Below are 13,999 nucleotides of genomic sequence, written 5' to 3'. Positions count from 1 at the left end.
AATGAACTACCATGTGAAAACTGGATTGAAAAAACTAGTATATATTTTAACAATTGTATTAATATTAGTTGTCTCAGACTATAGTCCTTCCTTTCCTATGGAGTGTTTTCTTTTTAAAGTTCCTTTGTATTTTATAGACTTGGCAGTATTTGTGTTTTTCTTGTATGAAATAATTCATAGCTTTGGGGCATATCGATTTTTTTATTCTAAAGCACATCCAAATCCATCATGGCTGCTGCTGGAGTGCCTGTTGTGGAGGGTTATCACGGGGAGGACCAATCAGACCAATGCCTGAAAGAGCACGCTAGGACAATTGGTTACCCCGTCATGATTAAGGCCGTCCGTGGTGGAGGAGGAAAAGTAAGGTTGTGCGTGCTTGTATTGAGTTTTGGACTAGTCTAAGTTGTTTCACTTATGCTATAGTCATAACTATCTTTCCAAAAAAAAAAAAAACTATCTTTCCATCTTAGGGTATGAGGATCATTAGATCTGAAAAAGAATTTCAAGAGCAGTTAGAATCAGCACGGAGAGAAGCTAAGAAGTCTTTCAATGATGATGCCATGCTGATTGAGAAGTTTGTGGACACACCAAGGTAGGTTCAGCTCTTTTTTTCTGACTCAAATTTTAAAATTAAGTTAGAAATGCAAGCACGTTGTGTAAAATATAAAGTTCTAAGAGTACATGAGTACATTAAGTTCCTCAGTTCCACTCCACCTATATTAAGGTATGTGTTCCTCCAGGCATTTTCTACATGAATAGAAACATTTATACATAGACACACAGAATACAAGATACATAGAGAAGAACAGTAAATAGAACCTTAATAATATATGCTAATATTATATGGTAGACATCTTTCTCTGTCAGTAAATATAGGTATACCTCATTCTTTTATTGGCTGTTTATTGGTTTCACGATAAAGATGTATCATTAATTCATTCATTGCATTTCTTATTGATGGAATTTAGTCTTTTCAAAGTAAAATTCTTGTAAGAAGTTAAGCTTTATATTACAGAACTCTGTAAGCATCATCTGAGATGTTCAGAAAATGGAAATAGTTACCCAACTTGAATTGTAATTGTAAGTGATATGTTAACAAATAATACTAATAGCTCACCCTTATTTTGCACTTAACCATGTGCCAGGGTTTAAGTATTTTACATGTACCAAGTAGTAATCTTAGTATTTTACTAAGACTCCTTGCAACTCCGTGGACTATAGCCTGCCAGGCTCCTCTGTCCATGGGGATTCTCCAGGCAAGAATACTGGAGTGGGTTGCCATTCCCTTCTCCACAGGATCTTCCCAACCCAGGATTCGAACCCAGGTCTCCTGCATTACAGGCAGATCCTTTACCACTGAGCCACCAGGGAAACAAGTAGTAATCTTGCTGTCCTTCCATTTCTAATCTAATTCCTGCAACAGTCCCATTAGGTAGGCCCTGTTCTCTTTTTTCAGGTGAATATACTGAGCGGCAGAGTGGTCATCTGAATTGCCTGAGGTCTCCCAGTTAGGAATTGGTGAAGCTGAGGTTTGAACCCAGGCAATTTGACTCCGGAATTCACACTCCCAGTGACCACACTAAACTGCTTCTCTGGGTACCACTATAGCAAATACCATGTGCATTTCTAATTTATTTTATTAGAAATTTTATTTTCATGTGTATTGCTTAAAATAAGATACTGATTATACAAGCTTCTTGTTTCATAGTTTTTGTGTTAAATATACAGACACGCACATATACAAACCTGTAAGTCTGTAAGTCAAAAGTGACTTTATCAAGAATAATTCATTTTGCAACAATAACCAGAAAGAGATTTACCTTGAAGGTGATGAGCTAAAGCTTTAGTCCCTTCTCTTGTATGGGCATCTTTGAAGATTCTATACCTATTTTTGTACTTTACTTAAAGTGGGCTCCCAAATTGTTTTTGTTTCAAGCCTTACAAAACTTAGAATTGTCCCTGAGCATGGCACAGTAAATTAAATTCATTTAGAATGTGACAGTTTAAAAAAAGTCAGTCTCAAAATATTATCTTCATGACAGGCATCAGGAAAAGTATTTGAATACATTACAGACTTGAAAAAATAAGAGATGGAAAACAAAATCATTATAAGTATTAGCATTTCTACATATTTGTCTTCTGTGTCGTCTAGTAATAACATTTCAATATCATGGTAATCACACTATTTTGTGTTCTGCTAAATAATTATCTGTTGAATTAATGGAGGGCCATGGAGAAGGAAATGGCAGCCCACTCCAGTGTTCTTGCCTGGAGAATCCCAGGGACGGTGGAGCCTGGTGGGCTGCCATCTCTGGGGTCGCACAGAGTCGGACACAACTGAAGCAACTTAGCAGCAGCAGCAGCAGCAGAAGAATGTGGTGCCAATAACTGAGAAAAGTAGAAATCAAAATGTATTATATATCTGATTAGAACTATTGAGCTTATTTGAAAGGTTGGGATAGGTAACAATCTTCAAAGTGTATTTTATCTAAAAAAAAAAAAATCAGAACTCCTTCCTCACTTTATCTTCAGTATACCTTCTAGATGGATTAAAAGTATAAATAGGAAAATATAAATATAAATATAAATTTTATTAATATAAAATATAAATATATAAATAGGAAAATAAAAACTTTAGAACTCTTAGAAAATATCAAGGCATTCCTACTAGAAACCAGCTGCACCTGTGTGTCTAGCCAGACCCCGGCAATGACTGAATTGGGGTGACTGGGATTTGATGCACTTCCTGGTTCTCAGACATGGTGCTCCAGAATCTCTCCTTTAGATAAAACAACACAGAAAAGGGTCATCAGAAAAAGGGAAATAGCAAGAGTGATTTGACAACTGTAGGAATCCTAACAGAACACAGATCCTCAGTGGGCGTCCTTTGTAAAGAGCCAAGGGAAAATGTTTCCAGTTTCTGAGAAGTCAGAAAAGAGCTGTTCTGTGCTCTTGGTGTGGCCTCAAGTGTTCCTTTCAGAACCTGGATTTCCTGCTCTAGTGTTTCCTTTCCTGGAACAGTTAAAGGATAAGGGGGAGTCAGTGGATGTGGTAAAGTCAGGAACTTGGATCTCTATAATGAAAGGAAGAATGCTAGGGGAAAAATAGAATCTCTTGGGCTTTTGATTCTTAATTGATCTCACAGATAAGTTTATTCAAAATAATGATAGCAAGAATGAGTTTGGTGTTGGTAGCTTACGAGTAAATAAAAACAGGGAAGATCAAGGAGGCAAATCCAAAAGGAAGAAATCAGCTCCTATTATTTTGTCAAGAGAATATGTTGGACAAATTGGGACATTTTTAAATAGAACATTCAGTAGAAGTGATATATCAAGGAAAAAAATATCTTCCAAGTGGTTTAATGAAGTGTTCCATGAGGTGAACAAAAAGGAACAGAAATGAGCCATTGTGCTGAAATAGCACATCATAAGACTTCCTGGATTTTTAAAAAATTTCTTGTATGTTTGATACTTTTTATTCTAAAAACTCAACCGAGGGCTTCCCTGATGGCTCAGGGAAAGAATTCAGTTGCTAGTACAGGAGACGCCAGTTTGATCCTTGAGTCAGGAAGATCCCCTGAAGTAGGAAATGCCCACCCACTCCAGTATTCTTGCCTGGGAAATCTCATGGACAGAAGAGCCTGGCAGGCTGGAAGAGAGTGAGACACAATTTAGCAACTAAATAACGAAAATTCAACTGAAAAAAACATTTCTGTATTATAGTGGTGAATGTGTGAGATGAACTACAGTGTGAACATATCAAAATGAATCTCCTGGGAAGAATGCTTTCATGTTCACCAAATGATCTGGGTTACCCTTCTTTTTTTAAGTGTTATATGCATTTACTCTTAATATGATTCCTGATAATTATACTATGTTACACTCAACATTAAAGTGCCTTTTTTTGTTTTTTGATTTAATGTTAATATGTTCTAAAAAACTAATGATCTATATAAATTTATTTCCTAACCTTTCAATGGATAAGCCCTTGTAATTTTCAGTCTGCCGTAGTTTAAAATCTGACTGTAAGAGTTGCTTTTTAAAAATCCTCCAATCATTAAAAAAATGTTGTCACTGACTTTTTGAGGATACATGACATGCTGCTATAATTTGTAATTTTGACATAGTCAGATTTATCAGTCTTTTCTTTGTCAGTTTGTATTTGCTACTTGCTCCTACTGTAAAGTCATGGATACGGTCTCCAGTGTTTTCTGAGTTTTCTTATTTCTCACTCATTCCATGTATATAATTTTTTTTCTTGAGTGTTCAGCCTACAAATAGAAACTTTTCATTGGGTTTTTGAATAGGCATGTAGAAGTGCAGGTGTTTGGTGACCACCATGGCAATGCCGTGTACTTGTTTGAAAGAGACTGTAGTGTGCAGAGGAGACATCAGAAGATCATTGAAGAGGCCCCAGGGGTAAGGCTCTTGTAAAGAAATTTGTCAACTTTTCTATATTGTAAACCCCAGACTTTCACGTGAGAAGTCTGTGAAGCTCCTGTCTCCCCCAAAGTGCTGCTGAATAGCCACTCTCCAGTTGTAGTAATCCGATTTCACTGTGGTGCTGGGAATGAGGAGCAGGTTGGTGTTCAGAGGGCACACTGGGGCTTGGATCCTTCTGGATAGTGTCTAGAAAAAGCTGCTCTGATCCACTTGGTACCTGACTTAACAGTGAACAACTACTGTTTCCATGCAGATTTTAAATTGTAATTAACTAGCATGTTTGAGGAATGGAAGGGTCTTGTTAATTGGATATATTCTTTATGAAGAAGACTCCTTAACTGCTACTTCAGATGTTCCTAAAATACACTAATGGTATTCCCAATTTAAACGTTATATTGTATAAGAGAGCTATTTGCTCTTATTTGGCAACTTTGCCCACTTCAAATTTTTTGTTTACATCTCTTTGAAACTACCTCTTAATTAGCTCAGCTTGTTTTCTGGGTCATGGCCTACTCCTAGAATTACCTATTTTGGGATTTACATTTCTCTGCAACCTGCTACTGCTATAGGCCTCTTTCATGTCCAAAGTTATATATGAATTTTTTAAATATGTATTTCTAAAAGATCAGGGATCTAAAGTTTCTGGTTCATCAGTTTGTTATTCTCATACTGTATTCAAACTTTAATTTCTGTTGCAGAATATGTTTTACTGTTTCAAGTTGTTGTTCAGTCACTAAGTCATGTCTGACTCTTTGAGACCCTATGAATTGCTGCACAACAGGCTTCCCTGTCCTTTACTATCTTCCAGAGTTTGCTCAAACTCATGTCCTTTTAGTCGGTGATGCCATCCAACCACCTCATCTTCTGTCATCTCCTTCTCCTCCTAGCCTTCAATCTTTCCCATCATCAGGGTCTTTTCCAGTGAGTCCGCTCTTTGCATCAGGTGGCTGAAGTATTGGAACTTCAGCTTCAGCATCAGTCCTTCCAATGAATATTCAGGGTTGGTTTCCTTTAGGATTGACTGGTTTGATCTTCTTGCAGTCCAAAGGACTCTCAAGAGTCTTCTCCAGCATCACAATTTGAAAGCGTCAATTTTTTGGCACTTGGCCTTCTTTATAGTCCAAATTTCACATCTTTACATGACTACTAGAAAAACCATAGTTTTGGCTATACGGACCTTTGTCAGCAAAGTAACATGTCTGCTTTTTAATATGCTAAGTTTGTCCTTTCCTTAATTTCATGGCTGCAGTCACCATCCGCAGTGATTTTAGAGTCCCCCAAAATAAGATCTGTCACGGCTTCCACTTTTTCCCCTTTTATTTGCCCTGAAGTGATGGGACTTGATGCCATGATCTTAGTTTTTGAATGTTGAGTTTTAAGTCAGCTTTTTCACTATCCGCTTTCACCCTCATCAAAAGGCTCTTTAGTTTCTCTTCATTTTCTGCTGTTAGAGTGGTATCATCTGCATATCTGAGGTTGTTAATATTTCTCCTGGTAATCTTGATTCCAGCTTGTGATTCATCCAGCCTGGCATTTCACATGATGTAGTCTGCATATAAATTAAGTAAGCAGGGTGACAATGTACAGCCTTAACGTACTCCTTTCCCAATTTGGAACCAGTCTGTTGTTCCATGTCTGGTTCTAACTGTTGCTTCTTGACCTTCATACAGATTTCTGAGGAGGCAGGTAAGGTGGTCTGATATTCCCATCTGGTGAAGAATTTTCCACAGTTTGTTGTGATCCATTCAGTCAAAGGCTTTAGCATAATCAATGAAGCAGAAGTAGATGTTTTTCTGGAATTCTCTTGCTTTTTCTATGACCCAATGAATGTTGGCAATTTGATCTCTGGTTCTTCTACCTTTTCTAAATCCAACTTGTACATCTGGAAGTTCTCAGTTCACATACTGCTGAAGCCTAGCTGAAGGATTTTGAGCATAACCTTATTAGCATGTGAAATGAGCACAACTGTCTGAAGTAATTGTCATTGAATTGAATAAATCCTTATTTTCAAGCAGTGATTGCTTAAATAAAAATCTGTTGAGCACCACTGAACAATGGTAATAAGTTTTGCCTACTTTTGATACATATTTCTCTTTATGAACCTTTTTTTTTCGGCTGTGCCATGTGGCATCTCAGTTCCCCAACCAGGGATTGAACCCATACCTTCTGAAGTGGAAGTGCAGAGTCTTAACCACTGACTGCCAGGGAAGTCCTTGAACATTTCTTATTAACTTGCAATCTCAAGGTTTACCTTTATTCCAACATAATTTGGGGGCATATGACCCATATTGCTTTATTCATCTTGAAACAAAAAGAAATTGTTCAAAGTTTTAGTATTGATACAAGTAATTTTAAGTGAACACATGGTCATGAAGGTTATTTTGGGGAATTCCCTGGTGGTCTAGTAGTTAGGACTTTGCACTTTCACTTCCATGGGCCCAGGTTCTGTCTCTGGTCAGAGAACTAAGATCACACAAGCCAAAAAGCGCAGCCCAAAAGAAAGAAAAGATGGTTATTTTGTAGGTTCTAAGTAATATCTGCAGTTCATAGAAATTACTAACAGAATCATTATAGTTTGGTATACAGATAGTTGAACTGTGGTATAAGACAGTATTTCATGATGAAATATTTATCCTTATTATCTCTTTAATGTAGTATTTGAGACATAGAAATGTAACATTGAATCTTAATGGAAACCTCTAGTAGAACAAAGTACTAATGGAAATTTATTTCAAATATTTTTTCATAGCCTGGTATTAAACCTGAAGTAAGAAAAAAGCTCGGAGAAGCTGCAGTCAGAGCTGCTAAAGCTGTAAATTATGTTGGTGCAGGTATGTTAAGATTTGCTTCTAATAGAGGGGGAGGAAAAATTATTTGTGTTTTGAAAGGCAAGTGAAATATATAGCTTTTAAATCATTGACTTTCAAACTTTTGACTATATCCAGATTAAGAAATACATTTTACATTGAGATCCGGTATGTGAACATAAGTGTTGGTTTATATGCATGTATATTTGGGGGAAAAATCATTTAAACAGTACTTAGCCTAATTATATTTAATGCTATTTGATGTTTTCTACCCTATTTTAAAATAAAATCATTAAAATGATATTTTTGCATTTTTTAAAATTAGTAAACTTTAGTTTTTTAGAGCAGTTTTAGGTTCAGAGAAAAATTGAGCAGCAAGTTCAGAGAGTTCCCATGCCCCCTACACACAGAGCCTCCTCTTCTAGCAATATCCTGTACCAGAACAGCTCTTTTGTTACAGCTGATGAACCTGCTTATACATATCTTTATCAGCCGGGGCCCATAGTTTACAATTTGGGTTCACTCTTGATGTACATTCTGTGAGTTTGGAGAAATAGATAATGACATGCATCCAACATTTATCCACCATTGTAGCATCTTACAGAAGAGTTTCAGTGCCCTGAATATACTCTTCCCTGTCTCCAGTCCCTGACAATCACTGATTGTTTTATTGCCTCCATAGTTTTGTCTTTTCCTGAATGAATCTTACAGTACATAGCCTTTTCACATGGTTCAGGTTGGCTTCTTTCACTTAGTAATACGTATTTAAGTCTCCTCCATATGTTTTCATAGCTTGATAGCTCATTTCTGAATTATAAATAAAGCTGCTATACACAGCTATGTACAGGGTTTTGTGTGGACACAGTTTCAGTTCATCTGGGTAAATACTAAGAAGTATGATTGCTAGATCACATGGTAAGAGTATGTTTGATTCTGGAAGAAACTACCAGACTGTTCAAAAGTGGTTGTACCATGTTGCATTGACACCAGCAGTGTGTGAGAGCGTCTGTTGCTCTACATCCTTACCTGCGTTTGGTGTTGTCAATGTTCCAGGTTATGGCCATTCCAATAGGTGTGTATCTCAGTGTTTTAATATGCATTTCCCTGATAACGTATGTGACAAGTTGGGAAGAACTGACATTTTGATAATGTTGAGTCTTCCTATCCATGAACTTTTCTCCATTTATTTAGTTCTTCTCAATATTTTTTTTAAAATTTAAAATAATAAAGGAAAATTTCTATTAAAAAAAAAAAGACATTAACATAATGTTTAGTTACTGAGTAATCTCCCAGTGGGTCACTAGAAGAAGGACTTTTTTAAAGACACTTCCAAAGCCCACAGTCAAGAGAAAAAAATGTATTTTTCTCCACGAACTTAGAGTGAGGTGGGATGTCAGAGTGTGAGGTTTCTAGGGAATTGGTGCACAGGAGCAGTAACACATGGTCCAGTCATATTCTCACTGCTATGAAAGCTGAGACTGAGTCATAATTTGGGCTTGCCATTTGCTCAAAATCTCAAGTATACTTTTCTATTGTTAAATTTCATGTGGCTCCCTATTTTTGAGAATCATTTGCTGCTGCAAAATGTGAGATGTTTTCTTCATGAAAAGCAAATTGTTTACCATTGAATGAAGGTAGCCATAAAACTTGATATGATCTTTTGTGAAAGATTTTGATTCTTACTGACTGAATGCTATTGAAATGTGACCACTGTATTTTATATTTTAGGAACTGTGGAGTTTATCATGGACTCAAAGCACAATTTCTACTTTATGGAGATGAATACAAGGCTGCAAGTGGAACATCCTGTCACTGAAATGATCACAGGAACTGACTTGGTGGAATGGCAGCTTAGGGTGGGAGTATTTTTTCTGTAAAAGATCAGTGTTGAGAATATGTTCCCTTCTGGCCTCTTAACAGAAGGAGTCACTTTGGATAAGGGTTCAATTCTTTGTGGTTGCCATAAGTATAGGAAAATGGGAGGTTAATGGTGACGTTACATTTGATGTACTTTATGGACTCAGATTTCTAGTCTGTCACTTACTTGTGACCACATTGTCTCACACAAAGCCTTATCTTCTACCTGAGGCCACATCATTCAGGACCAGGCCATCATTAGATTTTAGAGGCAGGACAGATGCTTGCCAAGGTGAAATAAGCTAAGGAAGAGTTGAGAATGAAGAGCTAAAGGAACAGTTCAGATTTGCAGAGTGGTCTCTGTGCAAGTTCTGACACACTGTTGATGGCCCATAAAGGGATGAGTGTGGCCATTTAGAGTAAATGTCTAAAAAATGTCAAAGCACTTTGACGTTGCTATGACACATCTATTGTATTCTACTGAACTTTTACATCTACAGCTTCTCCTCATAGGCTTAAATCAGAGTTTTAGAAAGCATATTGCTTCAAATATTAATGATAATAACTTAGACTGTTTTGTGCTCTTTATTAAAAACAGATATTTACAGTCTATTTTTTAATATAATAATGTCTTTAAGTAGTATGAATGTTCTTAATCTCTGTAAGGTTCTTTGTTCTCTATATATCCTGAATCTAGATTACTTTTTCAGTGTTGTGATGCTAAAGTCTTGATTATTTTGATAATTTTATCTTTGCAAAATTTCTGTGGACAATAATATAACATTCCTTTTGCTGGTTCCTTGGGGATGATTGGTGGTTTTATTTGAGCCATAAGATTCTTCTGGCCTTTGTAGCCTTAGGAGCTACACATCAGGCTAGTAAGTGTTAGTAAGTGTCAGGAAAACTGTATTGGGTTTAGAAATTTTGGAAAGAGTGCTTATGTTTCCAGAATTCAAGGAAAATAATTTTTCTTGAGTAGTAACCAGGAGAGTTCAGGATTTTTAAATCATGAGGGAGTAAGTGTTTCTAAGAATGAAGGAAAAGAAAGCTTTTGGACATTAGGGGGAACCAGCAGGCATTTATTTCTGCAAGTTGAGAAACTGTAAGAGCTTTAGAAAGAGAAATAGGCTTTTATTATCTGGGAAAGGTTTCTCGAGCTTAGGGATGCCACTGGACCTTATTTATGATGTTCAAGACACTTTGGAATCTGGCTTCCAAGCAGAGGTAAAACAATGGGTCTCACCATGTGGTGAATCAAGAGTTCAAGCTCCAGGACCTATCTCTTGAGTCACCAGCTTCCTGGAGTGAGTGTGCAGTGATGTGAGCACCCTGGCTGCAGGCTCAGATGGTTACCAGTGTTAGGAGAGCCTGGTGAAATGTCCAAGGTCCAAGGGGCTGAAGGTCCAAATGTCCAAGGGATTCCAAAGAGTCAGTGTCTAAGCCTGAGCGAACTCAGATGGTACAGATTTCCAAGTACTCAGAAACATGGTTGGGCCAGTCTCTTCTGGGTCCAGATAGAAGCCAACTTCAGAGGAAAACAGATAAAGATAAGTCAGGTTGAAATTGAACTATATGGTCAGAAATAAAATCACATCTTAGAATATGAACATATAGCCGTTCTTTTTCTTTTTTATACTAAAACAAATAGAATTCCTTACCAAAATATTACAGAGAATTTTATTATAAAGGGTAGGAATGAAAAAATAAAAGCTAACACCAAGTATCTACTGTATGCCAGGCATTTTTCTCTGAAGCATTAAGAGGTTACAGAAACTTACCCAGAACTGAGTATGCCTGAAACAGGAAAAGTATAGAGACAGAATCTGAACCCAGGCAGTAGGGCTGCAAAGTCTCTGATTTCAAACACTATGCCATAAAGGCATGCAGTTTAGTCCATTTTCCTTTCATTTTCACTGTTGTAGTTCCTGATTTTTCTTACTTACAGATTTTGAGAGATGAAAGCTTTGCTTGTTTTATGCTGACCTATCGAGTGCAGTGTGCTGCTGAGTTACTAGAGTTTTTCCCTGTATCTTTTGCCGTTTCAATTTGTCATTTCCTCATCTTGGAGGAAAACTCAAGGGGAGAGTGAAGAGTGACAGTGTGCCCTCCAATAGCCTTTTCCAAATTATTCTAGCTGAAGAGAGAGTTTTGTTGTATCGGTATATAAGAGCCAAAATAATAATAATTAGAGTAGTGATTAACAATGCCGATTATCCTGTTTATAATCTGATGTCCTGCAATATATGTAAAATAACAAAATTTAAAAGCATCGTGTTCCCCTGCCTGTTTTGCTTGATCACTTGGTGGTGAAGATAACAAAGATGATGAATGCCATACTTTAGCCATAGCTATGAATATAGTCCTAAACACGAACTAACAGTTTACTATAAGAAAATATTGACAGGGTAACTGAGTGCTAATATTTTAAGTGAAAACTAAGACTATCTTGCCAGTAAGAAATTTTAGTTTTCATTATATTGATAAAGCACTGATACTGATACTTATAACTTAGTCATCAGTTTGCCTGTTTTCTCTATTTAAAAATTGTAGAGACCCATTGTAATTAATGCAATATTTCCAGGCTGCATCTGTTTTTTTAATCTATTTTTGCTTTTGCCTAATACCCAAGTGGGTGGACAAAATAAGAGTTTTTAATTGGTTTCATTATAAAGTCCAAATGTCCACTTTACGTAGAAAAAGGCAAGACCATTTATGCAGTCTCATAGCTGCCATCAGGTGGATTTTCATGAGAAGCACATACTCTTCTTTTACCAGATTGCAGCAGGAGAGAAGATTCCTTTGAGCCAGGAAGAAATAACTCTGCGGGGCCATGCCTTTGAAGCTAGAATATATGCAGAAGATCCTAACAATAACTTCATGCCGGGGGCCGGACCACTAGTGCATCTCTCCACCCCTCGAGCAGACCTTACCACTAGGATCGAAACTGGAGTACGGCAAGGTAAAGTGAAATTAAAGGACAAAGTCTCAGTGGTTAAAATTTTTTGGTACATTATTGGTTTTGGATAGGGTCTTTTCCTGTGTCTTATGGATGTATCTAGTATGTTTTCAAAATGAAGGATTTCTTTGATTTCTCAGTAATCTTTTCCTTTTGGAATAGTCATTTTTAAAGAATAACTAGTATTGGGGCTTCCCTGGTGGTCCAGTGGCTAAGACTTTAAGTTCCCAATGCAGGGGACTGGGGTTTGATCCCTGGTTGGAGAACTAGATCCTGCATACTGCAACTAAGACCCATTGCAGCTGATTATGAAGAATAAAATAAAAAATAAAAATAAAACAGATGGCTAAACATATTTATTTTTTTTAAAAAGAAGAACTAATATTTTTAAGCAGTACTGCAGTCTTTTTTGAAATGCAGCAGCACTTAGTCAAACCTAAGCAACAAATATTTTTCTGGTATTGTTTTATATTTTTATTTTGCCTAGTTCCAAATATAATTTAAGGTGACTGATATCTGCTATGCCCAAGGCACTCTGCCTTCAAGGTACTAAAAGTCAAACTGAAAAATTAATAAACCTAGTGCAAGCTAAGCAGTAATTTTAAAAAGTTAAAAATAATAATGCAAGAGCTAGTACAATTCACATATGATTAATAACCATGGTCATAACAGTTATTTAGCACTTACTATGTACAGGTACTGTTCTAGGTGTTTTTCTACATGGGCTCCTTTACTACCCTATGATCACCTCCATTTTCCAGATGGGGAAGCCAGGGCACAGAGAAGTGACTTCTCCAAGGTCACCACTGGAGCCAAGATTTAGACTCAGGCATTCTGGCTCCAGGATCTATGATCTGAGCCACTACCATCTATTGCCACCTTAACTTTAGTTGCCAGAGAAGTTATACAGATGGTAAGTGATAAAATATAGAAATTCTCAGGAATAGCACTTATGTTAGGCTGGTGTAATCGGGACATGTTTCTAAGAGGAAGTCTAGAGTGAATTTGAAGAGGCATATTTAAAAGCATACAGAAAAGTGAAGAAAACAGGATTTAACAAAAGGTGTGTTTAAAGAACTGAGAGAATATGTGGCTGGAGAAGAGGATTCAGGGTGGTGAGTAATTGGAGACGTGGCTGGAGATATAGAATAAGAGCAAATCGTATAGGGTCTAGAAAGCCAAAACGAGGAATTAGGACTTCTTAACAATAAATTGCAGGTGCTACCCCTCTAATGGCAGAAAGTGGAAAGGAACTAAAGAGCCTCTTGATGAGGGTGAAAGCAGAGAATTAAAAAATGGCTTAAAACTCAGCATTCAGAAATCAAAGATCATGGCAACTGGTCCCATCACTTTATGGCAAGTAGATGGGGAAAAAAGTGGAAACAGTGGCAGATTTTATTTTGGGGGGCTCCAAAATCACTGCAGATGGTGACTGTAGCCATGAAATTAAAAAACACTTGCTCTTTGGAAATGACAAATCTAGACAGCATTTTAAAAAGCAGAGACATCACTTTGCTGACAAAAGTCCATATTAGTCAAAGCTGTGGTCTTTCCAGTATTCATGTATGGATGTCAGAGTTGGATCGTAAAGAAGGCTGAGTGCCAAAGAATTGATGCTTTCAAATTATGGTGGTGAAGACCCTTGAGAGTCCTTTGGACAGCGAGGAGATCAAACCAATCAATCCTGAAGGAAATCAACCCTTAATATTCATTGGAAGGACTGATGCTGAAGCTGCAGTACTTCAGGCACCAAATGCAAGGACCTGACTCATTGGAAAAGACTATGATACTGGGAAAGATTGAGGGCAGGAGGAGAAAGGGGTGTCAGAGGATGAGATTGTTGGATGGCGTCACCAACTCAATGGACATGGGTCTGAGCAACCTCCAGGAGATAGTGAAGGACAGGGAAGCCTGGCATGCTGCAGTCAATGGGGTTG

At 37.2% G+C, this 13,999-nt stretch overlaps 1 protein-coding gene across 4 annotated transcripts in view; it reads left to right on the top strand.

Annotated features, from left to right (window-relative positions):
* MCCC1 (methylcrotonyl-CoA carboxylase subunit 1) overlaps positions 1-13,999 on the top strand; it is a 58,709-nt gene that overhangs the window by 22,914 nt on the left and 21,796 nt on the right. For all 4 annotated transcript variants that reach the window (XM_061166660.1, XM_061166661.1, XM_061166662.1 and 1 more), the window contains 6 exons: positions 213-360; positions 471-592; positions 4,307-4,418; positions 7,192-7,273; positions 8,978-9,105; positions 11,882-12,065. In XM_061166660.1, coding sequence (XP_061022643.1) covers positions 213-360; positions 471-592; positions 4,307-4,418; positions 7,192-7,273; positions 8,978-9,105; positions 11,882-12,065 — 776 coding nt within the window. The remainder of the gene's footprint in view (positions 1-212; positions 361-470; positions 593-4,306; positions 4,419-7,191; positions 7,274-8,977; positions 9,106-11,881; positions 12,066-13,999) is intronic.

Source organism: Dama dama, chromosome 19, assembly GCF_033118175.1.
Source record: "Dama dama isolate Ldn47 chromosome 19, ASM3311817v1, whole genome shotgun sequence".
In the NCBI taxonomy this organism is placed as follows: Eukaryota; Metazoa; Chordata; class Mammalia; order Artiodactyla; family Cervidae; genus Dama; species Dama dama.
The sequence above is the reverse complement of the archived record's forward strand: the minus strand, read 5'-3'. Positions and strand labels throughout refer to the sequence as shown.